The 25,668-nt window shown below is 52.1% G+C and overlaps 1 protein-coding gene across 2 annotated transcripts in view; it reads left to right on the top strand.

Moving 5' to 3' along the window:
- CACNA1G (calcium voltage-gated channel subunit alpha1 G) overlaps positions 1-25,668 on the top strand; it is a 107,653-nt gene that overhangs the window by 51,735 nt on the left and 30,250 nt on the right. For both annotated transcript variants that reach the window (XM_021414948.1, XM_021414949.1), the window contains exons 15-24: positions 2,272-2,340; positions 4,420-4,513; positions 4,969-5,153; positions 5,301-5,747; positions 11,046-11,146; positions 12,127-12,250; positions 15,391-15,459; positions 16,317-16,501; positions 22,151-22,277; positions 25,400-25,525. In XM_021414948.1, coding sequence (XP_021270623.1) covers positions 2,272-2,340; positions 4,420-4,513; positions 4,969-5,153; positions 5,301-5,747; positions 11,046-11,146; positions 12,127-12,250; positions 15,391-15,459; positions 16,317-16,501; positions 22,151-22,277; positions 25,400-25,525 — 1,527 coding nt within the window. The remainder of the gene's footprint in view (positions 1-2,271; positions 2,341-4,419; positions 4,514-4,968; positions 5,154-5,300; positions 5,748-11,045; positions 11,147-12,126; positions 12,251-15,390; positions 15,460-16,316; positions 16,502-22,150; positions 22,278-25,399; positions 25,526-25,668) is intronic.

The raw sequence follows: 25,668 nt of genomic DNA, 5'->3' as shown, positions 1-25,668 counted from the left end.
GCCTGGTTTGGTGCTGGCACACGTGGCACTCTCTGCTTGCTTCTGGCTGGCAGCGATTTCCCCCGCTCGCTTGCAGCCAGCTGGCACCACGGCACCGCTCGCTGTCATTCACCGCAACGCGCTGCGGTTTTGTTCCCATGACCGCAGCTTTACGGGTACGTCTTTGTTGCGCCGGCATCGAGAGGCGAGCACCGAGCGCTGGGACCAGGACCCGGCACAGCCTCCAAAGCCCGCAGCCTTCTCAGCCCCTCGGGCACTAGCTCTGCCCAACCACCGGGATTTTGATGGCCTTGCACCTGATTCATGCAATTAACCACTTTGCTTACAGTGCTATTTTATATCTCAGGCTTTTAGGGCGGTGTTTTACTAATCATCTTCCTTCCACATCCTTGTTATTCTGAGCTCTCAGCGCTCCTCTGGTAAATGGCAGCGTGCGAAGGAGGGAGCGCGGCGGGAGCTGCTGGGGCCAGGAGCCAGCACAGCCACAGCACCCGGACCTCGCCGCGTCCCTGCAGCTCTGCAGCTCCCGCACGCCTCTCCTTCTGGGTTTTACTAGCAAGCACACAAAGGATCATCTCCTCAGCAAAATTAAGAGAGATCATCTCTCCCTGTAAACAAACCCCACGTCCCTCTCCAGCCCTTGCACTCGACCCTCCCTCTGAGCGAGGTGTTTTTCCGTTCTCCTTCAGCTTTCCGGGCTGAAATACAATCTTGGGGTGGCTGCCTTTATCTCCCCAGTCCTTGAATGCCTTTCCTCAATCTGCAAGCACCTCGTTAATTTTAGTGCACGGCTTTGCAGCCCCAGTTGCTAGGCAGCAGATGTATATAAGCAATCGGGAAAGAAGAAGGACCTGTTCCAAACTTTGAATATGGAGCAATATATTTTGCCGGGTTGATTTCTTTCCCTATTTTTTCTTATTTTTGGTAACCTGCTTCTCTCGTGCAAGAGGCACATCCAGGACTTGACGCAACGTGGTTATTTTCGGGCGCGTGTTCTCCGATTGAACTTGGGCCGGGCGTTTGTGCGGGGAAGGTGAGCAGGGGACCCCATCTGATAGAGCTGCTCATTTGAAATCGCTGCCTGAGCGCAGGTCTCTGCCCTGGGGATTTCTCTCTGAAGCAGACAATGGCTCCTGTCTGTCAGACACAAAGCTCCTCTCACGAGGGACTCCCTGACAGCATTATCTCCAACGCGTGTTCTTCCATTGGTGATCCTCCCGGCCTTGTCTTCCCTCGTCCTCGCTCCCAGCTCTGTCCCTTTCCCTGCCTTGTGCCCCCAGTGCTCCCTGGGGCTGCCCCCTGCTCACCCTGTACGATGTTGCAGTGCTCCGGCTGCAGCAGCAGACCCTGCCGAAAGCAGCGCTTGGACTTCTCCTGGGCTTCAACCAGAGGATTGAAGCCCATTTTCCCCCTGTGGGGATTCTTGGATGGTGCCTTTGCTACATCCTATTCCTTTTGTGCTCCTATTGGCTTCATTGGGATGGTCTTTGTGAAGGAAGGGTTTCTGTGTTTTCCTTTGATGGCTTTTCCACCTCTTTCTCTCTTACAATCAAAGACTTTAAATTAAGTGTCCATGGCTAGCAAGACCCCATGTCCCATTCAGACCCCCCCAAACCGATCGGAGAAAATTCCAAGTTGTGAGGGATCAGTCTCTCTTAAACTCTTCATCCCAGCTGGGAGCAGGGCGAGTTCCCCGTCCATGGAGCACCGCTCCTTGCCCCTGCAGAGCAGCAAGGGCGAGCAGTGAGCGTGCCCAGGGCCGCGCGTCCCTCCCCGTGCTGGCGAGCCCAGGGCCATGAGTGCTGGTGCTTCCCCAGCGGGTCAGGAGGCACTGAGTTCTGGTGCTGGGAAGAGGCACTGGAGGTATTTCACCTGGCCATGGGAGGGCTGATGCTGTGTTAATCAAACATTCATTAAAAGCCTCCGTTGCTGCCTAATGACGGCATAATAAATAAAGATCCCATTATGCAGCTGCAAAAAGAAAAGAAGAAATCATGTTTTCGATAATTAGCTGGTGTTTCATTAGCACAATTATCACTTTGGAGCTGCATCGAGCTCTCTGTCTGAAGCACTTAATTTAAAGGTAAGGCTGGCCTCGTCGGGGCTGCTCTCCATCGTGGCCGCACGCCGCCCTTCTCCGCCCTTCCCCATCCCCTCCCTTCCTCTCCTCATGTTGTTTTTTTTACTTCCCTCTCATTTCTGCTGTTGAATCTGTGAAAATTGAACCCTCCTTCCCCTTCCTTCCCCCTTCCTCCCCTGTTTCTCCTTCAGGAGATCTCCAAGCGGGAAGATGCCGGCGGGCAGCTGAGCTGTATTCAGCTGCCGGGCGACTCGGCAGTGGTACGTACGGCCACGCATGAGCCCCCCACACCCCCGTGGTTGTGTTCCTCGTGGTGCCTGGTCACACGCCGTGCTGCCGTCCTCATCGTCGTAGCTGTCGTGCTGTCAGGGGGTGCTGGGGTGTCATTCTTTTCTTTTTGTCGTCCTCATTGTTGAGTCAGCCTTGGTTTTAAGTCCCTTCCTTCTCCGGGGGAGCTGGAGGAACGAAGGTGGGTGCTCTGGGGAGCAGGGTGGCTCCAGGCCCAGCTCTTTGTGCAGCTCCGCAGTGGGGTGAGCTCACCCATGGGGTTTGCAGCAGATGGGGCCGAAGCAATGCGCTCCCACCTGCGGAGGTCAGGCAGTGTGGCTGGTCCCCAGGCATTGCCTGCTCCCCACGTCCCAGGTGGGGCACTGAAGGGACGTGGAATCCAGTTGGAGCGTTGAGAGCCCCGTGCTCTGTAGGATGATGTTGGTCAGAGGCAGCTGTTACAGGAAGGCACCTGAGCATCCCAGGATGAGGGTTGGGATGTGGGGTCGGGATGTGCAGGGGGCTGAGGACACGGCACATCCCACAAGTGCAGCGTTCCAAGCCCTGCTCTGCTGCTGGCTGCGTGTTTCTCTTCACCACTGCCTTTCCCTTCCGCCCTCTCTCAGGAGTCTGGCTCTTCCTTCAGCACAAAACCCTTTCCTGCCATGTCCAAATGCATCCTGTCACCTTGGGTACATGCTGGCAGAGCCGCTGTGCCCTGGGGTCCCTCCAGACATACCCTTCTTTCCCAGAAAGATTGTAACTCCCTCTTCTCTCACAACCCCTTTTCTATCCAGAAAGGCAAGCTGGGAGTGCAGGAGCAGGTAACGGGCAGCACGCTGGGGCTGGCACTCACTGCTTGCAGGAGACGCTTCTGCCCCCAGGTGTGGGGTTTGGTGCTGGGGAAGTCCCTGTGCGGCTCCGCTTTCCCATCTCTGTACGTGCTGTGCACCCTCACACTTTCCTCTGGGCTGTTGCAGAGCACTCTAGAAGTGCAGCCCCACGCTGCTGCGCTTCCCTGTGGGCTGGGGCCCTGCTGGGTTTTCCCACTACCTGGCACCCGAGCACCAAACCTCCGTGGGGCACCGGGGACAGCTTGGCCTTGGTGGGGTTCTGGGCTCCCGGTTCCTTCCAGCTAGGGGAGACTTTGCTTGGCTTCCACCCCAGCACCCTCCCTCCTCCCCTCCCCTCCTCTCCTCCCTCCCGTTGTGCATCATGCCGGGGTTTGGTGCCATTTGCTAGAAAAGCGTTTTTAGCCCCAAATCCTCCTCTGGTGGATTGGCATGGTTCTGGCAAGCACCTTTTCCCGCCAGGTGTATGCTCACTATACCACACCCTAAGCACCTTTCTGCAGCGCCAACGGAGAGAAGCGTGCAGGGAAGTCCCTTGCTGGGTGCGTGCTGCGAGACGGAGCGAGCATGCTGTGAGCCGTGGTCAACCTCACCCCTTCTCCTGGGGCTGCGCCTGGGTCCTCAGCAGCTCTCAGGATTCAAAATTCATGTGAATCCCCCAAACCTCTGTTGTGTTGCAGCTGGACGTGCTGGCCACCCAGGGGCAGACATTGGATCCTCTCTGCACTGCTGGGGCTTCCATCACCATGTGCCCATGGCTGCAGTGCAAACTCAGCAACCTGAGTCCTTGGTGGCTTCTTTAAGCATCACCAGAAAGCCATAGGATTGCCCACACAGGTGGAATTTTAAGCCACGGTGTATAAACTGAGAGAGATGAGTAGGGTCAACTTTTGTCCTGACGTTGCTCATCCCTCCCTAATGTTGGTGTGCGATTCCTGCAGCAAAAAAAAAGCCATGAGCAATGCATTTTTACTTTTTATTTCCCTGATCCCTTTCCGGGGCTGTGTTTGGAATCAGAGGCAGCCAGTCTTCCTGGTAGGAGGTTAATTAGTCTGTGGTATAAATATGTGCATGCCTCATTTTGTGAAAGGTGGTGTTGCATCGTGGCACACAGCTCGGTGGATCTGTAGGTGTGGTGTTGGCGATGGGGTCCGTGTGTCCGAGGGGTGTTTGTGCGGGCAGCCCCTCCCGATGCTTTCTGAAGCACTCTGTTTGCTGCAGGGGGATGCGTCCAAGTCTGACTCAGAGGGCGAGCTCTTCCTCCGCAGCCTGGAAGAGGAAGGTGGCCTGAAGAAGAACTTGTCAAACCCAGTCTGTGAGTATGGGCCCCGGGACGCCTGCCCTGCTGCAAAAACCCCCTCTGCTGTGAAAACGATGTGTCCTGGGTGGGAAATCCCTCCTACTGGAGCGTCCTCACAGGGGCACAAGTGGAGGAGCCCTGAGAGTGTGGGAAGGAGGAGGAAGGAGAGCAGGGAGAGAGCCCAATGTAGGCAGGGGTCTGCAGAGGAAGAGCAGGTGGGTGTTGGTGCAGGGTTAGGGGCCGTACGTAAGGGAGCTGCTCTTTTTGTTGGTACCCAATCCCCTTCTCAACATTCTGCCCTTCCCTGCCGTGCTGTTGGAAATCTCTCAGCCCCTAGATGGCTTTAAGTCCCCCATCCTCCTGATGCATGGAGGAGAAACATACTCGATGCAGCTGCTCTGCCCACCCAAGGGCAGGCTGCATGCATGCCCACAGCGGTGGGACCCTAAAACCCGCCTCATGTCTTCCAGTGATGGCCCTGAGCGAGCACCCGGAGCTGAAGAAAAGCCTCACCCCGCCGCTCATCATCCACACCGCGGCCACGCCAATGCCCATGCCCAAGAGCGCCGTGTTCGGGGATGCAGCGCAGGGCTATGAGTCACGCCGGGCCAGTGGTGTCTCCATGGACCCTGCTGCCTATGAGCTCAAATCCCCGGTAAGGACTTGAGCATCCCGTGGTTGCCCAATGAGCGTTCATGGGGTGCACGTGACAGCTCTGTGCAATGTCTGTCCGCCCGCCCAAGCCATGAGAACAGCCTGGTATGGGCGGGCGGCACGGGCTGACGCCATCCCTGTCCCGCAGCCCAGCGCCCGCAGCTCCCCGCACAGCCCCTGGAGTGCTGGCAGCAGCTGGCCCAGCCGCCGCTCCAGCTGGAACAGCATCGGCCGGGCCCCCAGCCTCAAGCGACGGGGCCAGAGCGGCGAGCGCAGGTCCCTGCTCTCCGGGGAGGGCAAGGAGAGCTCAGAGGACGGGGAGAGCTCGGATGAGGAGCGCTCCAGCCGGGCCGGCAGCGTCAACGGCTCCTTACCTCATCGCATGGAGTCGCTGGAAGCAAAGGGCTCCTTCGACCTCCAGGACACCCTGCAGGTGCCTTCGCTGTACCGGACCAGCAGCATGCACAGCAGTCGCACCTCTGCCTCCGAGCACCAGGACTGCAATGGGAAAACCTCTCCCGGCCTGCTGGTCCATCAGCTCCACCTGGACGACCCTCGGCCAGACTGTGATGATGCTGATGATGAAGGCAACATGGTAAGGAAGTGCCAAAGCATGTCTGTGTCTTTTTTCTCATCCAGGTGGCATCTGTAGCTCTCGGGAGCATGTGGGTGGGCACAGAGCCACGGCCAAGGCAGGGGCTGGGGGTCACCAGGAGCAGTCTGGGCGGTGGTGTTACATTAAATGTCTCAGGGCTGTATCAGAGCTCTCAGGGTGGAGACGTCAGGTTCCAGTTAAATGCATGCAGCAATGGCTATCTTGGCCACCATCCCTGGAGGTAACGGAAGCGTGTGGATGGAATGCTAGGGATGTGGTTTAGTGACGGCACTTGGTCGGTCAGACTGATGGTTGAACTTGGTGTTCTTGGGGGTCTTTTCCAGCCTAGATGGTTCTATGATTTTACTCTATGATTGCACAACTCTGTTTTTTCCTTTTTTAATTTTTAATATGTAAATATGCCTGCTCACCAGCCAGTACTTGGATTTCGCTCCCATCTGCTGGAGCAGGCAATCTCTGTTGACATCAGCAGGCAGTGCAAAGGCAAGGTTTGGCCCACAAGTCCCGTGGAGGCATTAGTCCTGCAGAGATGGTGATAATTCCAAAGACTTCGCATTAATTTCAATATGAAGAGGCATTAGTCCATGAGTGTCTCTCTTTCACAGGCCTGAAAAGTGCTATTTAGGAAATGTTAGCTAAAAGCATGGCAGCAGGGGAAGAAAAATCAGCTGTAATTTTGAGCTGATTAGAGCGCCAGATAGTAAAGCAACATCTCCAGCTTTGCATATTCTCTGCATCCGCACTTTCAAATCACTGCACGTAATTTGCCATGTGCTGCTCAAATGGTGTAAATGCCGCCGGACTGGGGAGCCAGGGAACATGGGGCAATGTGGCTGGAGCCTCAGGACAGGTTTGTTTTGGGGCGTTTTGAGCTCTTGAAGGCTCTCTCCTTGCTCTCGGGTCGGAAGATGCAGTGGCCGGATGGGACGTTTGGTGTGTTGCTAGTGGGTTTTGGGTACAGCCGCGTGATGGTAGCCGGGGCAGTAATGGCAGCATGAGGGCTGTAGCTTTGGGGCATGATTTTACTGTATTTCACTGAGTTTGTTGAATGGAAATGGGATTTGGAGCATGTGAAAGGATGCGAAAGGCAGTGGTGACTCCAGAGAGCAACCGGGAGGAGAAAGAGAGCTTGTGCTGGCAGAATAGAGTCGCTCAGCCGTAAATCGCCTTTAAAACAAGCCATTATCCCATTACATCTCCAGCATGGATCCTCAGCCTGGGATTTTTACTGATTGTCTTAACCTGGTTTTTAACCTCCATCAAACAAATTGAATTTTTAAGAATAGGAGTGGTAATTATTTTTGGAAAAAACACTATTACAAGTGATCAAGAGACTGCACTCTTCATAGCTGGCTAGGGATGGTTTTGATGGCCAACGTGTGCTGATTTCTGGCTTCACACGTGCTGTGGGTCCCTTCCTTTCCTCGGCAGCTCATGGTGGGACGCATCCCTCCAGCCCCACAGCTCCCAGCACGCTGCTCCATCAGATGCGTGTTTTTCATCTTTATTACAGTGGCTGTTTTTAGTGGAAACCAAATTCTTCTCCTTTCTGTGTGCTGAGCTCTGACCAAGCAGGGTTAGACCAAAGGTCCGTGAATTTTCTTCCAAGGAGCTCAGATGTGTAGAGAAAGGACAGACAAAGCAGGGTTACAGAGCATGCCCTGCCCCAGTGCATCTCCATGCAGCAGCTGGGACGTCCTCAGCTGGCAGCTGCCTTTCCCCGTGCTCTGAGCTGTGAATTCACTGCAAATCGCTATGCAGAGGATCAGAAAACATTGCTTAGATTAATGAAACGGGCCTCCAGGATGAGGACCCTTCCTTTGTGATTTCCCTCTGACATTTTGGGACTTTCTTTGCCCTTGTGTGAGCCTTGACAAAGTTGGAAGAAAATGTCATTATTTTGTTAAATTGAAAAAAATAAATTAAAACTCCCTTACCAGCAGAAGAAGAAAAGAACTCAACTGTTATTCAGATCAAAGCGATCCTAAATATGCCCTTCTGCAACAAAGCTTAACAGGCTCTCCTTGCTGGATGGTTTTGATTGCTGCCACACAGAAATAAAAGGCCGTGTGAAGGCTGCATCTGGATCTCCTGGACTCCTGTTAAGTTAGTGCTGCTCCACTGCCTTCAGCGAGGTTGTCCGGAATTTCCATTGCTCAGAATCAGGCCCCTGCCTGCTCCTCTCCCCTGAAGTACGAAATCAGGGGAACAAAATCTGTTCTTCTGGGCACGAATGTAGACAAGGAGATGAGCCTTACAAACCCGCCCAGGCAGCAGATCTGTACCTCCCTGAGCTGAGCTCTGCTGCCTGTTGTGTTTCCACGGCAGGACTCGGGGTCGGGGATCTGTGCTGGGGGGATCTGCTGACCTGGGCTGTGTTATCCATCCCTGCTTGTGCCAGCTGCAAAAATTCTGTACTCTGGAATGGGAAGAAAAATCCAAATGCTGAGTGCTCAGCGTGGGAATGAGGAGAGCACCCAATGTGTCCCCTCCTCCCAGGGGCAAAATCCCCCTTGCAATCACAGCTCTGCTCCTCTCTGGCTCTTGCACATTTTCCTGTGCTGTTCTGCCGCTCCCCCAGACCACCCCAGCCTGCCCCTGCTGCGCAGTTAAAACGAAATAATCAGGTCCCGAGCGCCTCTGTGCAGCTTCGAGCTTGCCTGGAGGTCTGTTGCTGCTCATAGAGCGTTTTTCAGCGGTTCCCCCCTATCCTTATAATAAATCTTTTATAAATCTAACCCTCTCCCTTACTCCAAGGAGCACATCAGTCATCCTTTAATGCCAGCTGCCTTTCATCCTGCCCTCAGAACTACATTAATATCTGGAAGTTCTAAAAAAAGAAGCTATTTATCAGCAGCTCTCCTTAGCGGGGGCCAGGGGGGCCGTGCTATGGGGCAAAGGCAGCGAACATCTCCGCATCCCAGTGTGCAGAGGGGGGGCAGCTGGTGGGAGCCACTGGAGCTTTAGTGAAGCCACCAGCAGCCAAATCAAAGAGCAGTTTTCTTCTCCCCGAACCCCCCTGCCCAGTCTTAATTCATCCTGTCCAGGTGTGTTTTATGGACAAATAGATAAGATTTAAATAACATAATTGATAGATCTCTGGGAGCATAATGCAGGCTTGAGCAGCAATCAGGCTGATTGTGCACAGTGGCTGCGTGTCTGGACCTTGCAGAGAAAGCGTTTGATGGGACTTGGGCTGGAAGCGCTCGCTTTTCATTTTGCAAGTGTCTCGCATTTGGTGCAAATTATGGAACCGTGCCCTTCCACCCGTGGAAATCTGCAGTCATTCCTTTGCTTTAGATTTCCGTGGCTGCACTTGGGGACAGCTCTTGGCCCGCACAAAGCAGCACTGTGCTGCCCTCGTGCTGACACGCCGAGCGGGGCCGCGGTGGAAGATCGCTTTCTGCCTTTGTTATCTGACTGAGCCCATGAACTGCGAGCTGCAACAATTAGACAACCCCAAAATATCTTTGGCATTAGAATTGGACAAAAGGAATATAAAGAAGCATTCTGTGCTGCTGACGCATTACCATTCACTACAAATCCCCATGATAAATACCAGAACTGCTTTGAATACTAGATACTTCTGGAAAGCTTCCAGCTTGCAAAATGAACCGGCCTGAGCCACAGTGATGCTCCGTGTCCTGGGGCAGCAATCCCTGCTCTCCCTACGACTTCGAGCAGACATCAGAGTTGGTCCATTTATTTCCCTTTGTTACATCTATGGATAATTCAGCGGAACGGGCTGCTGGGAGGGACAGCACAGCCCCAGGATGCAAGCTCTGTTAAATATAGTCCAGCATTAGGGGAGCTGCTCTGCCTCCTTGCCTGGAGTTGGAAAAGGAACATACAAACAGCCCAAATGTGGCCAGAATCCACTGGTGTGCCAGGCCCGGGGTGTGCTGGTGTGGAAGGGGAGGGAATGATGGACAACTGAAGGAAAGAGGTAGGAAAATCCAGCTTGTTTGTTCCTCAGACCTCTCCTCTTATTTTCACAAGGTTGTTTTCATTTTCTGAAGGGTTCAGGTTGTCACCAAGTGCTTTCATTAAGGTGGGCACTACACTAGCAATTACCCATTGCTAATGAGACCCCTGGCTGAGTGCATGCAGTAGCAGAAAGCATTGCCTCTATTCCACTCAATTACCCTGACAAATCCCATTTTTACAGTCCAGAGTACCTCAAATTGCTAACAGTTTGGCTCCAAGTATCCCCCCTCCCCCATTTCCAAGGTGAAGCACACACAGTGCCAGAGCCCTGCTCCTTGGCATGTTTGTGTGCTGTGCTTCACAGTACTGCTCCCGAACACCTGCAAAGTGGAGCTTCCGAGGGCTCGTGCAGCTGTGTTCCCACACATGTGCACATCCAGGCCCGTGTGGGATCGGGGAAATAGGGGTAATGAATGAGCAAGAACTCATTTTAATTTGTCTGTGAATGTGAAGTGCCGCAGTGATGTTGCTTGCACTGCTCTGTGGGTTCACCTCCTGGCCTCCCTTTGGACACCCAAGGCGAGAAGACCCAACCCTGAGGTTGCTGCAGCCAGGACCAGGCGTTCCCTTGGCACTGGATTTTCTTGTCTTCACTTGACCTGTTGGCCAAGGCATTACAATCTGCCCTTAAACAACCTTGCAAATGGTCTAAAATATGTGTGGCTGAGAATGCGCTGTGGTTTCAAGGAGGAATTAATTCAGGGGAGTTGGATGACCTACACTCATCCAGGTCAGACAGGCCACGATGTTCCCTTCTGCCTTCATAATCCATGGCCTGATCTGGTCATGCTGAATGAGAGGCAGATGCTCGCCATTGTGTTCCTGCACTGAAATGCAGCTTCCAAATGGTTTCTTTGGCTTTCCAGTGGTATGTGGACATAGGGCTTGATCCAGCAAGCAGTAGGAACCCCTCCTCTGCTCTGTCATAAGCATTAGATATAATTCAAAACAAAACCTCAGAAGATTCAGGTAAGCACCTGCTGAGAAGCTGGAGGGTTTGTGGCTGACCCGAGCAGGTTACGGGTCCTCTTGAAGCATTGTTGCCACATGCTGCACAGGAGGCAGGAAGATGCGACCACAGGGGCTCATGGTACCAGCATAGCCCTAACCATAACCCTTCTCCTACAGGTCCTTTAGGGGAGGGTTGTTTTCCTTTGGTTTTACTGAGTACCCAGGGATGTTTGTTCAGTTAAAAATTTTCCCAAGTCCTTTGCTTGGGAGCTCTGGGGGTGTTAACTCTTCTCTCTGCTTTTCTTCCTGGTACATCTTTGCTCTTCGTTTTCCTCCTAGAGCAAAAGGGACCGCATGAAGGCCTGGGTACGGGCACATCTCCCTGCCTGCTGCAAGGAGAGGGACTCTTGGTCCATCTACATCTTCGCCCCTCATTCCAGGTAAGGCAGCACATGTAGTAGGGCGTGCTGGGCACTGATGGCTCAGAGAAATCTGACTTTGCAGCCAGTGCACACTTACTTACGTCACAGCAAAGGATCCTCCATGACCTGCCAAAACCTCCTCTTCGTGCAGACTTCTCTGTCCTCCCTTTTCTCCCTCTCCTCCCCTGGAGGACCCAAGCACTGCCCTTCCTAAAGCCCAGCCATGGGGTGAGCGGGCTCCAAGATCCTGAACCTGTTCTTTGGACACTGCCCACACTTAGTGGGAGTTTCCCGTGTTTGAGCTGGTGGGCCCTCGGCAGCGTTTGGGTTCATTCATACAGAGATTAGAGAGATTTTCAGAAACAGACTTAGGGGAATGTAATATGGTATTATAAATCCTGGGTCAGTGTACAACCATCTGTCACAATAAATAGCTTCTGATCCTTTGGTCGTGTGCGCTCAGCCCTTACACTGGCGGTACTTAGAATCACAGAATGGTTGGGTTGGAGGGGATCTCAAAGATCATCCAGTTCCAACCCCTCTGCAGTGGGCAGGGTTGCTAACCACTAAATCAGGCACCAGATCAGGTTGTCCTGGACTCCATCCAACCATTTCTTCCTGTATATAAGCTGAAGCTGAACTCTATGGAGCAGGCGGGCCTCAAACCCACACCTGGCTGCCTGTCTGAGCTGTTCAAGCAGCTGCTGTGCTTTAAGTAAGACTAAGTCCCCCATGAATGTTGCAGGGGCTGGAAATCTGTGGCTCTAATTTGAAATCAAAATTTGCAGCTTGAGTCCTTTCCTATTCATACCCAGATGTTCCTGCAGCATGGGGCTCTGCCAGGGAGGGGATTGCAGAACTGCGGCTCTTCTGCTTTGCAAACAGGGAGCTCGGTTCCCTGGCTGTGCCTGAGCTGCAGGAGTGTGCTGTGCCATCCCCACCAGTCGAGTGCTAACAAGCCTGTCTGTACGCTGTCTTCTTTTCTCATTTCTTGGCAGATTCCGTTTGATGTGCAGTAAAATCATCACTCACAAGATGTTTGATCACATTGTCCTGGTGATCATCTTCCTCAACTGCATCACCATCGCCATGGAACGACCCAAAATCGAGCCTCACAGTGCTGTGAGTTTGAGATTTATGTTTTCCATGCTCTTTGTGGAGGCAGCATGCATGGCTTGATCCCTGCAGCTGTGCATCTGGGCTCATTCTTTTCCTTTTTGAAGTGCGGAGCCGCCAGTGTACGTGTTGAGGTGGGTATGGGGTAGGTACAGGGTCCTCCCATCCCAGGGAAGGCTTCTCCCCACCTCCTGCTCCACATGCTGCTGCTGCTCCTGGCCCTCCTGGTTCACAGAACAAGAGCAGAGCTCACGGCCTGCCACGCATCGAGGCCCCCCCTAGCAATATCCCATTTCTGCAAGTATGATCAAGGCTTTAACACGTGGCACAGGCACGACATCTGTCTCTGTTTCCTTCTGATCAACCTTCAGACACTCCTCTCTCAGCACAATGTTTGTTTCTTCCATCTGCTGTTCACGGCACGTATGGATGGTGAGAAGGGAACAGGAGAAACCATTCATTTCATACTTTTCTCTCCCCTTTGTCTACAGTCTTTGTTGTGACACAGGGAAAACCGGATTGATATGTGCACTGTAATTCCATTCCCCCGAACCATTCTGGTTTAATAGGTTGTGTAGAGATTTTTCAAGCCAGACCCTCATAGCACCAAATTCCATCACTCAGTGGGGCAGAACCATCCGTTGCTCTTTTATTTTAGCATAGGTTGTGGCTGAGATGTATGCTGGGCTCTTGCTGATGTATTCCAAAGACTGCTCATATCGCAATCGTATAGAATCGCGGTTTGTTGTCGTAGGCGTGTCAGGCTGTTCATTTTCATGGATCTTCAATGTTAGACCTCAAAACCGGAGTCTTGGCTGCTCTGTGCCTATTTTAAGCTTTCCTCATAGTCCTCTTGACTGAATTAGTTTGCCCGGAGGTCCCTCCCCTAGATCCATTTTTTTCCTTTGATTATCACGCAGCCACGATGCACCACCTCGCAGCTGTGAGATGAGAGCAGGGCTCCCTGCCAGCCAATCTGGCAGGAGGAAATCACCCCCTGCTCCCCAGATGGGACACCCTTGAGATCCTAAAGGCTTCCTTGAGCCCCTCGCTGTGTCCTTGGAGACCTGCCAGGTCTGGCTCTGAGAGGAGCTGTGGTTGCATGGAGGCAAAGGGAGCGGTGTGAGGATCCCACAGCCTGATACCCTGACACAGCTCCATGCTCTTCCCTTGGCTTTATCACTGTCACCAGAGATAGGAATTCACAGTGCTGCCCTTCTGCTCCTCTGTGAGGAGCTGTAGACTGCCATGAGTGGATGCAGGCCGCCCTGAGGCCTCGCCTCAGTCTCCTCTTCTCCAGGCCAAACAACCCAACCACACTTCATACATCTTCCCCTCTAGACACTTCACAATCTCTGCAGCCCTCCTTCGGATGCTCTCTCCTAGTTTTATATCCTTTTTGTGCTGTGGCACCCAGAACTGCACGCAGTGCTCAAGGTGGAGCGGCAGCGGTGCAGTGTAGAGCAGACAGTTGCTTCCCTTGCCTGGCTGGTAATGTTGTGCTTGATGCACCCCAGCAACATCAGCAGCATCAGTCTGTAGCCAAAATGAAACCGAAGTGTGGCATCCAGGGCTGGAGCTGGGCTTGAGCCATGGTGTGGGTGCAGCAGAGAGGAGCAGTGCCCGTGCCCTGCTCGTGAGGACAGAGCTCTCATCTGGAAACCCAGAGTTAGTTTAGCTTGAGTTGGTTGCAATAATTGTCCTTTGCCTCTCCGAGCTGTGGATTTTCTAGCTGCTTCACACGAGGTCTCATTCCCTGCCCCAGTTTCAGCTGGCTAATCGGAACGGGATGCTGCTGCCAGCCAACACGCGCTCCCCATCTCAGAGTGCACGACATGGGCTGTGGAGATTATCCTCCAGCACAGCCATGTGCTCGCCAGGGAGGGCTGTAATATCCTCGTCTCTCCCCCACGCTATTGTTATTTTATCTCCAGCACCACCAGCAGGTCCCTGCCCTTCCCTATGCACTGCCCACCCCGCAGCACTCCTTTGTGTGCCCAGCAGAGACGGCTCCTATCGCAGCTCGCACAATCATGCTGCAGGTCCAGGACCTCATTAATTATGGGCCCAGGATGGAAACAAGCTGCTCTGTGGTTCCTGAGTCACTTTCAGTAAATCATGATCTGGCAAGTGAGAGGGTTGCCAAGGTGTTTTTGTCCTGTTTGAATTGCATCTCGTTTCGTTCGAGAGATCTGCTTCTCTTACAGGATTGCTCTGTAGGGAGCAGCAGAAATAAATCCCAAATTGCTATTAGCAGAACTGGGTCTGGTTCAGTTGTATGCATACAGGCGCACTCACCACTTTCTTCCAACTTCCACCTTCTGCTGTCCATTTCTCAGTGCAGGCAATCAGAGATTGCTTAGGGATTAGGGAGAAGTGTAATTTATTTAATGACCATCATTAAAAGGAAAGGTTTCTGCTAACTACAGATAGGGAGCCAGGCTGTGGTCTCATCCGTAATCACTAGCTGCTATTGCTGCACAGTGGCAGCGGGGACTGCATGGTCTGGTGGATAGTGCAGGGACTGGGAGATGAGATGTGGCTGTTGGGCTCCGTGCCCAGCTCCAGCCCATGGCTCCGGGCAGGAGAACGACCCTTTGGGGCAGCTCTCAGCTGGCAGCAGCTTCCAGAGCTCTGCTGGCTTCGGTGGAGCCGGGACAGCTCCTGGCAGCCGCGCTGCAGCCTCCCCTGGGCCCCGCTGGCCTTGCAGCGCAGCCACGCCGACATTGACTTCATGTACTGGGGAATTGGGAGCGTGGTGATATTTGCACTGTGCAGTGATGTCTGCAGGTGAGGGGTGGAGAGAGATTTGCCAAGCGGGTTCCAAGGGCGGCCGATGTCCTCGTGCCCGCTGGGGAGGCGGGTGGCAGTGCTGGGGGCAGGCGGTCGTTTCGGGGCCCACCGGGGTCTGAGGGCAGAGGGCCCGGAGCTGCTGCCCCTCTCCACGCTGCTGACACGGCTGCAGGCAGCACAGAGCTGCTGACGGCATTTGTCTAAATATTTGGATTTCCCCTCTTTGCCGGCCAGCAGCCCAAGAGCCGACTCCCACAGAAGCCGGGAGCAGGGGCAGCCGCACGGATCCCCCCGCAGAGCTGCGCGGCAGGGAGCAGCTCGTGAAGCGCTGTCTCTCGTTTTCTCTTCTATAGGAACGGATCTTCCTAACGCTCTCTAACTACATCTTCACAGTTATCTTCCTGACTGAGATGACAGTTAAGGTAAATGAAGCCAGAGGATAAGTGTGCCTGTATTGTATTAGTGATATTTTGTGGCAGTGGATGTGCAAAGCCCCTAGGTCTACCAGCCATGAGCGAGGTGAATATTTTCATCTGAACCGCATTCAAGCACCCTCCACGTGCCTTATCCTGAACACGTTTTACATCAAAACAATTTCACTGAAGTTGCTCTTGATTTACACCATTATGGGACGCTTCAATTCAGCAATCCTCCCCTATTCAGCAAAGCTCTCGAGCACATGCTTAGCGTCAGCCATGCATGTAAGTCCCATTGTCTTCAACAACCCATTGTCCTCACAGCCTAAGCAGCTATGTGCTTTCCTGAGGAGGCAGAGACTTGAGCACATTGAAACATTGTGCTGGGTCTGAGGCGGGAGGCTCAGAAACCCGCTGCTGTAAATCTCTCTTGTGTAATTCGTAATGATCCTGCAGAACAATTGCTCTTTGGAAAGCTCCTCGAGTTTCCGCATTTGCAAAGCTTGTAAGTGGTTCCTTGGGTCAGCCCCTCTGCACCTTTACTCCAGGAATCTATAGAAATAAAACACGATCCAACTTTATACATCAGAGCTGAACATGTTACCGACACCTCTGTGCAGCTCATCTTAGCTGCCTGAAAAATATATCAGCTGTAAGGGGCAATGTGGGATACATCTGCAGAGTTATTGTACAGTCCTTGAAATATAACACTTTGCTGATTTGTCTAATTAGGCTTCTATACAGGGAAGCAAATGGACTCGCAGACTTGTATCTGTAAATAATGCATTCTCAGCAGGTTGCTAACTGGGAGAAACATATCGGATGCAGAAGTCTTAATATGTTGCAACTTGTTGTCCGGGCAGGTGGTAGCACTGGGCTTGTGTTTTGGGGAGAAAGCCTACCTGAAGAGCAGCTGGAACGTGCTGGATGGGGTGCTGGTCCTCATCTCCGTCATCGACATCCTCGTCTCAATGGTGTCGGACAGTGGCACGAAAATCCTGGGGATGCTGAGGGTGCTGAGGCTGCTGAGGACATTGCGGCCCTTAAGGTGAGCAGAGGGTGAGGGAGACCTAACGGAGCACAGGGACTGTGCAGCATTTGTGCAAGGGAAGGGACAGGGGTGTGCTGAGCCCTCAGCAGCTCCAGGCTCTTGCAGTGCTTTGGGACCGGCCCCACGTGCAGCAGTGAGCTGATCGATGCCTCTTCTGCTCATTAAAACACACATCCCCTGCTATTTGTGTTCTCATTTGCTCTGTGTAAAGTGCAGCTTAACAGCTTCTTCTCCCCCCTTCCTTCAGGCAGTCAATAGCTTTTGTAACACAGGAGGAAATTAGTAGCAGGTGGCAGATCATTTTTAAGGAAACAGAGACTGAACTGTTGCTTAACCTAGAATGCAAGGAATCTTTTCCCCTTCATTCCCCACTAATCTGAAAATTTCCCTGGCAGCAGCACCCTCTGACCAGAACCAGCCCTGCCAGCAGGTATGGCTCCTGTCTGTACCCCAAGCACAAAGGTTTTGCTCTGTGCTCAGTGCGGTCCCTCTTTAATACTGTTGTTGCTGTTCTGGTTATGCAGCAGCTTATTAACCTTCCTGCTCAAGGCATCTCTGTGTGCTTGTCGTATCTTCCTTCATAAAAGGTTCACTTTGAGTCGGGATTTTCACTTTTATGACAACAAAAAGGACCCTGCTTCTGACAGAAGATGTTGTTTTACTGCTCTGGTGTGAATAATAAGTCTGAATAACAATGGCCATGCCCATACTTAGATATCTTTCAAATACTCTCAACAGCTGTGGAAGGGAATCCGTTAAACTGGGCGATGTTGTGACTGGTTCTAGGACACGAGCTGCTTTAATTGCCTTTGTCTGGACAGAGCTCGCTGCGGTGTGGTTCATCTCTGGCCATACGACTGGGTTGACTTCCTATGTGACTCAGATTCAGACCTTATTCTCTTTATGTGTCCCCCAGCATCTCTACATCAGCTGTTGTTTCTGTGGGAGTTTCTGCCCAATTTCTGGGTTGTAGGATCTGCTCTGCTTTTCTGATCTGGCTGATTTTTGACCCACGTGAAGATAACCTACAGAATAACCTGGACGCCTCTGGGTAAAAGCAGGATCAGCTTCCCATCTCCAGCTGCAGGATGCAGTCCTCTGCTGCCACTCATGTGCATGAGAGGTCCGCAGTCGTGGGGACAGTCCATCGAGCAGCTGCAGGGTGGAGGAAGACCTGCCATCTGGGGCATGTGCAGGATTAGACCCTTCCTTTGCTATTCCATTCCAGTTGGTATTTGATATGTTCTCTCAAGAGAGCGTCTGAGTGTTTTCAGCCAACATACGGCTTCATACTACAAAGGAAATGTAAAAAGACAGCAACAAGCCCTTTCTCTAAATATGTTCGCAATCAGTTCTATTCCCCTGTAATTAGATTTGTAGGAAATGAAAAAGCAGCCATCAAACTAGGGGCTTTTCAGTAAGTCGTAAATCTCAGCATGTGGAAATCCATCTGCCTCAGCACTGCACATCTGGGCTGCCCTGTGTGGCTCTGCCCACTCCGCCTGCACTGTGGGGCTCAGGGACCATCCTGTCCCTGCACTGCACGGCTCAGAGACCTTGCCATCACTGCCCGTGGGGCTCAGGGACCTCGCTGTCACTGACCCACGTCTGCAGCTGCACCGACGTGTGATGGCAGCCAGCACTTTGCGCTCCGTGGCTCTGCTCCCCGTGTCGAGGTGGAGACCCCTATGGAGACCAAGCCATGGGTTTTCCTTTCCTGGAAAGTGACTGCTCACCCTCAGCACCAGGGCAGGGGCCTGGCTGCCCTCTGTCCTCTCTTCCCGTGGGCAGTAAGGAGGACACCATCAGAAAGAAGCCACAGCTGTCACACTGAGCTCAAAGGCAGGGACAGCCCTCATCACCTTAGCTTTGGCTTTTCTGTTTGGTAATTGGAAGGAGTTCTTTAAAACGACCTGCCTTGTTCTGTCTCATTTTCTCCTGTGAAAACAGCCCTGCTGCTTTATGCAACACTCAAAGCCACACATGCTTTTGCCATTGGCACGGGCATAAAGAAGATGCCATGCGTGCCAATCACGGGCTTTTGATTGCATGATTGATTATCAGCTTCCAGACTAAATCCATGAGGATTCAAGCCCAGTTTTATGACCAAAATTCCAAAAATATATTCACAAAGGAGTGACATTGAAAGATGTTTCCATGACCCTCTGATGTTTCAGCCAGTAGAGAGATTGCTTATACAATAACATTCCTTCCTAATGCGTTCAACCTGCTCTTGTTGGGATCAAGTGTTGTAGCTTAAGATATAAGAGAAATCAAGACTGAAATTGTATTCAGAATTAATCTGGTTGGACTTCAGTGCTGTTTTACTGTCTACAGAGCCTGGGCTTTGGCTTTCAAAGCAGATGGATAAATTATTCACTCTTCATACCACTGCAGTATCAAATAGTCATTTCATAGACTCTCTCTATCGTATCATCTATCACCTTTGCTATTTTACTTGTTTTTTTGATCTCTGGAGGAAGGTCTCCATTAATGTTGATCTGCTATTTCATCTAAGTGCTCCTTCTCCATCTGAGTGCTCTATTCAGGCTAGCAGGTTTAAAGGCAGCAGATGTGACCCAGCTGGGTGAGGCGGGCAGTGGTTTTGGAGTGTCTCACACCAGGGGTTCGATGGCATTGTGAGTGCTGAGATCAGCAGAACCAGGAGGAACTCGAGGGATTTGCACTACTTCTCACCGAACGAAAAATGGTCTAACTTCAGGTTCCCTATTTTTCACATGCTTAATGCAAACTGAAATTGTCCTGAATGCTACGCTGGTGACCGGCATAACTGGAGGGCTCCGAATCAGCTGGATCCTTCAGCAGTAAATTGCAGGAGTGGTGGATCAGATGATACGGGTTTGCAAGCCTGATGTCAGCAGGATCTCAGGCAATATTGGTGAGGTGCAGGGATGCTGCGTGTTGACATATCGCAGCTGACACTAATAATCTGGAAATGCTGAGGATTTCATTGGCACTTCTTTGAGAGTTCTCAGACTCTCAGGAGAGCCAGCAGCAGTCTGCATGGACTTGCCTCGACGTTGGATCAGACTGTCATTTTGAGGCAGCTCCAAGATCTGAAGGTTTTCATTAGGAAGAACTATTATTTTTCAAAATCTTTTCAAAGTCTTCCCTCCCTGTAGGGCTGGAAACAGGACTGGCACGGAGCTGGAATGGTGGCAGCTTTTACCCGCGTGCATTCTTGTTTGAGGAATTCCCTGGTTGATCAGAACTCTGAGAGCAGCCAAACACTGCAGCTTCTCAGCCCTTTTTTCTCGGTCCACGCGACTTTGCTGAGCCAGATGAGGAACCTCCTCCTTTCCATCTCTGCTGGATACCAAATAGCGTACCACAAGGGAAATCACTTTATTATTTTCTAGAATAGGTTTTCTTAATAACTGTTGGAGAAAATTATCAACTTTAGACTCTGGAGACTAAACTTTGCCCTTATTCCCCCAAATTTAAGGATGTTCCAGTAGTTAGGCCAAAGGCCTTCAATTTAGAAGACCATTCTGCCCTGCATAGCTATGGGCAAAACACCTAAGCCAAGATCCCAGTATACCCAATGTCTATTGCAATCACTGGAGGCAAGATGCCTGCAGACCTCTCAGAACACGACCTGCGCTTCTCCCACGCCTCAGTTTCCCATCTGTAATACTGCAGTTGTAATATTTCGCTCAGGTCAGTGCAAGGGTAACGTGTGAGGGATGGCAAAGATCTTCAGAACATCTGAGGATCCAGGAGAGAGGTTCAGCCTTGAGCTGCCTGCTGCACGGGGTGCACAGCATCCCCTGGGGCATCTCAGCGTGGGGTCTCCCGCTCCCTGAGCCACCCAACCCCTCCCCATCTCCCGAAACACCGCAGATCTGAGGTGCTGGAATTGAGGAGCCACAAGAGCTACCTGGGAGAGACACCCAGAGCGAGTAACAGGAGCATCTGCCTTTTGTGTGTCGCTGGGAAGGGAGCAGATGAAAATCCCACCAGCTGTTCCTTTTTTAAAAAGATAATTGACGAGTTACCCTTGACACGTCGAGTAAATATTTAACCAGAAAAAAAAGGAAATAATTTTTAGATTTTCGGGATACTGTTTAATGCCAGCAGTCTCTGAAAGAGCCGTCGCCTGCACACGTCTGCGCAGCGTGCGGGGCAGGACGGGGCTCGGGGGGCTCGGCCGTGGTCCCCCCACCCCGTAGCCGGGCCGTGCACGTCGAGCAGGGGACGTGTCCGTGGGGACCTCTGCTGGGAGCACCGGGGACCAGAAAGGGAGAGAGAGGAGAAGGAGCTGGATTCCCTCCAGCCGTCAGAGCTCCAAGCTGTGCTCCAGGCGGTGCAGCTGCATTTGGGGCCAAACGGCAGAGGCGGTGAGAAGACTCGGTGGCAAAAGAGAGAAGCAGGCAGAAACAAGCAGGCGGGGAAGTTTCTGTGGCCCCCGTCAGAGCCAAGCGCTGGGAGCAGCCCCCAGCTCCCTCCTTCACGCTCCCGCTGCAGGAGCTATTTCTGCTTTGGGAAAGCACGGCTCAGAATCACAGAATCATCAAATCTCCCGAGTTGGAAGCTTCTGTAGCAGAGTACAGAGCCAGCGAAGCGCTGAGCTCCGCCTGGCAGCGGGAGGGAGCAGCGCAGCCCCATTGCACGCCTTTGTCAGTGCCCCAGCTCCGCACCTCCACGGCCGTGAGCCTGAGCACCTCGTTCATCTTCCCAGCGCGGAGAGATGCACACAAGCCAATGCACATAAGCCTTGTTCTTTCATCGTAGTATCGTCTTCGAGGGTATAGTGCAGTTTCTCCTCTTTTGTGTATGCGTTCTACCCTGCTTCTGTTGTGATGTGCTCATTATTCTTCCCCACCTTCCCATGTAGTCTAGAACGTTGTGCAGAACGTGGTGGAGTGGAGCTGCAGGAAGGAGGACGGATGCCTGTGATCCCGCTGGGGACGTTCCCCTGGATGCCAGCCCCGCTTCTGTTCAGTGGGCACAAAGCTGACCCTGCGGGGGCACCGAGGGGCATCTGCGGGCACACACAGGTCCTGCTTCATCACCAGGTCTGCAGACAGCTGTGTAAGAGTGGCTGCCGCATTTCTCCAGCCTGAAACGGGGAAATGAGCTTTGCCTGAAACTACCCAGGAATGCACTCTGGGAGGACTCTGCAGTCCTGGACGTGCTACAGGCATACAGGCGTGTGCTGGTGGATGAAGCAAAGCAGGAGACTGCATCCCAGGGAAGGTCCAGGCTGGAAAGTAGAGAGCCCTTCGGACCGAATAAGAGAAAGAGGAAAATGCCATAATGAGTGGCAATGTAAGAAGCTGATCAGGAAACGGATTGAGGATAGACAGTGGGTTAGATAAAACCATCGCTCCAAGTTGGAAGAATACGAGGCTAGCCTATGTATCTTCCTTTCCTCCTGCGCTGACCTTCCTGGCTCCTCACGTGTGGTCTCCTCCTCTTCCTCCACACGTGGCTGTGTGCATTGGCAGAGACCCCTCTCCCCCCACAACCACAGAGGCCAGCCTTCCAGGACCGCTTCTCCCATCCAGATTTTTGAGTTATTTACCATTCTAAAAAATTCTCTAATGCAGTCTTTTCCACATCGGAGGCAGAACTGAGCAAGAGCAGGACTGATGCAGCCTTTGTGCTTCCTTTCCCCCTCAGAGTCATTAGTCGAGCCCAAGGACTGAAGCTGGTGGTGGAGACTCTCATGTCATCCCTGAAGCCCATTGGGAACATCGTGGTCATCTGCTGTGCCTTCTTCATAATCTTTGGGATCCTGGGAGTTCAGGTGAGTCCCTGCACGCCTCAGCGCCAAGACAAAAAGTGTAGCAAGCCCTGGCTGGTCTCACAGCTGGGTGTCTGTACCACTGGGCACCCTCTGAAACCAAACCTTCCTGGGGAATTCTTCCTTCCAGCAAGGAAGAAGCAGCATTCCCATTATTGGTCAGCCATTAAAAACTCAATAATGAATGCAGCCTAACAGCAGCGAGCAGCCGCATGCATCGCTGGCTGTAGCTGAAGTAGCAGTGATCAGAGCCACGGAGCAGGATCGGGTTTGTCTCTTCCTGGTTCCATCGAGGTCCTGTGCCTGTGCTCAAGAAATGTGCATTGGTTTTGAATCTGTAATTTTGCTGTAGTTAATGGCCCAGAATGACTCAGACCCAAGGGCTTAAGCAGCTCTAGGTCCCACCTCAGCAGGACAGCGTGGCCTTTCTAGTGCTCTCAAAACACATTTATTTCTGAAGTTCCAGTCGTGGCTGCATGTCACTTGATGTGCTGAACTTTCTTGAAGCTTCCCTATTGCATGCAGTGGTATGAAAGCCAGCACGATGACTCCCTCGGAGGCATAGAATGGGCTTTCTTCATCCCTTCCCCACCACAAGGGCTTTTGCTCTGCCTCCAGCAGGACATAAACCAAACTATTTCTCCACTTTCTTTCTTCCCCTGGCCACACCACAGTAGAGTGAGGCCTGAAGCATGACATGTACTGCCAGAAAACCTCAGCTCAGGGAAACTTAATTCCCATTCCTGTTCAGTCTGTGAGATAACATGGGGACATCTCCCCTCCACCTTCCTTCTAGGCTTAGAGCAATAGGGAAATAGAGGCTTTCAAGGCTGAAATCGCTGGTGTGTAAACTCCAGAGAGACCTTGACCTGGAGATTTATTCAGATTCCAACAGTTTGTACAACTGAAAACTTGCAGAAATAGAGATTTCCAAGCCTGATTCCTGCTGGCACTGCTAGCAATATCCTCAGTCCCAGCAATGCAGGAACCCAGGGGAAAAAGTGGCAGAGTTTCCAATTTAATTGGTTTCCCATTACCTGAGAAGAAGAGATTGTTTCATATAAATATTCTGACATAACACTTATTTCCCTCTGAAGTTTACCTGGCCTGTCGCAGCCAGCTTTGGGAAGCAGCTCTGCTTTGCTTTGTTTCAGAAAAGCGTCTTATATAATATTTTGTACTAATATACTGTATAAATAATAAATACGGCATTGAAAATAAACAGAGGAGGGAATCGTGCCATCCATAACCATCAGCAGCTAGATTGGCTTGGTGTCACTGCGCAGCCACCCCCATCCGTTACACTGGAGCGGTTCATAAACCTAAGCACATCCTGTAAAGCGGTGTAAAACTCAGACACGGGGAAATTTATGCCAGCCAGCAGAACTCGCAGGACGCCCTTTGAATTTCCTCCCTACTAATTGTGATTGCTTCCCCCAGTGACTTGCTGTCTTATGTTAAATTGTTGGGACTATTGATGTGCTTCAGGGCTAGATATGAGCAAGGCTGATCTTGTATTCAGGAAGCAAAATTCTTGGTTAACGTTGATGTGTAATTAGGTGTAAGATGAGGGCCATAACTGCTTCTATAAAAAGATGATCCCTTAAAGTTACTGTTGGCTTTCCCATGTAAAGGAGATCAAAGTACAGCTGGTAGAGTTTTTATGCAGTGAAAATCCAGACTTGGGAGCTTCCAGAGCCAGGCTGCTTCTGTTGTGGTGCTCGTCCACGTGTAGGTGGTGATTAATCAGGCCCACGAGGCAGGCAGATAAGCACACCCCAGGCCCCAGCCCTCCCCTTCTGGCAGTGCTGGAAGCTGCAGCTCCGGCTGACACACCACCAGCAATCAGTGTCCTTACAAACCGGGCTTTGCATTTCCAAACCCAGCTCGTAGCTGTGTTACTGCTCCCACCTGACGGGCATTACGGTCCGGCACCAGGAGAAATTGTATTTATAGACAATATATTAAAATAGTTGTTTACTTTCCTGCTTAATTAAAACTTTCTGATCTGTGCAAGCTATATCTCCCTTGTCTGCCTTACACATGATAGTGTTTCTCCACGGAAAGATCAGGGAATACTTTTCTTACGTTCAGGAGTTTTATGGTTGCGTTGGATGGTGATTAACTTTGCGTGCCCAGAGAACATCCTTCTGCTGCTGTGGATTCCTGAAGGAAACCCATGGAGCAATGCGTGGGTTTATCTTGTTCGCTATTATTTCTACTGATATTTGTCTACAACAGCAGATCAAAACCCATCAGCATCATGTCTCTGTATACCCAGGTGGTGTTTTAAGGAGCAGGTTGCCAGTTCTCCCTGGAACAGTAGCTTGAGTCAGCAAATAACCCTGGCTGCCTGGCAGGCTGTGAGCCCCTCCGCTCCACCGCCATCAATCACGCTGTCTGAAGCAGTCCTCGTCCCCTGCCACTGCCTGGAGTTAAATGCAGGGAGGCTGATGAATCAGGCCGTTTGTAAATCAGAAGTTTGCTTCCCAGGAGCTGCATCTCTCCTGGCTTACACCAAAGGAAGCAAGGTCAGGATCAGGTGCCCAGCACCAGCCTGACGCCTCGCACAAGGAATATTTTCAGAGCCCAGCAGTGGCTGGAGAACAGCATTCAGACCCGAGACGGAGCGCTGCCAGCACAGCACGCAGCAGGGCCCGGCTGCAGCAAGTCGGCTTCCCTCCAGCGTGTCCCCTCCTGACCTGCCAGAAGCAGAGCTCACGGCCGTGCCTCCCAGTGCCACCCGCGCTCGGCTGGCACGGCCCCGTCACATCGCATTGCCCAGTGACGCCAAGGCCAGCATCGTTACCTGGGTCACAGAGCCACCCCGCGTGCCCCAGCGACGAGCCCGGCAGCGAGGGGCTGCAGGCAGCTCTCAGGGCGTTGAACCGGAGCACGTAATGCACTGCGTGGGTGCCCAGAACGGTGTGAAATGATGCATTTGCTCATTAGGTACAGATCAGGCAGGCTGCTCGGTCAATAACCCACATGAACATGGCTATTTTCCTCAGCCCATCTGGTCTGCACGGGCTGTGCAGAATTCCCTGTGAGAAATATCCATCCTCTGCAGAGAAATCCTGTGCTCTGAGCCATTACCTTTCCTCTCCTCTTTGTGTGTTTTGCAGCTTTTCAAAGGCAAGTTTTTTATCTGCCAGGGGGAGGACACCAGAAACATCACAAATAAATCGGATTGTGCAGAAGCAAGCTACAAATGGGTCCGGCACAAGTATAATTTTGATAATCTCGGCCAGGTATTAATAGCACGGTAATCTGCTTCTTTGCTCCTTTACCTCCTTGACTTGAAACCTGTGCATTATTATCCCATGGGATTTTCTTACAGGGCACTGCCAGTCACAGTAAATATTCAGTTCACATACACAGCGTTCTGTCTCTG

This window comes from Numida meleagris, chromosome 17 (assembly GCF_002078875.1).
Source record: "Numida meleagris isolate 19003 breed g44 Domestic line chromosome 17, NumMel1.0, whole genome shotgun sequence".
NCBI lineage: Eukaryota > Metazoa > Chordata > Aves > Galliformes > Numididae > Numida > Numida meleagris.
Note: the sequence above shows the minus strand (reverse complement) of the source record. Positions and strands in the feature narration are given on the sequence as shown.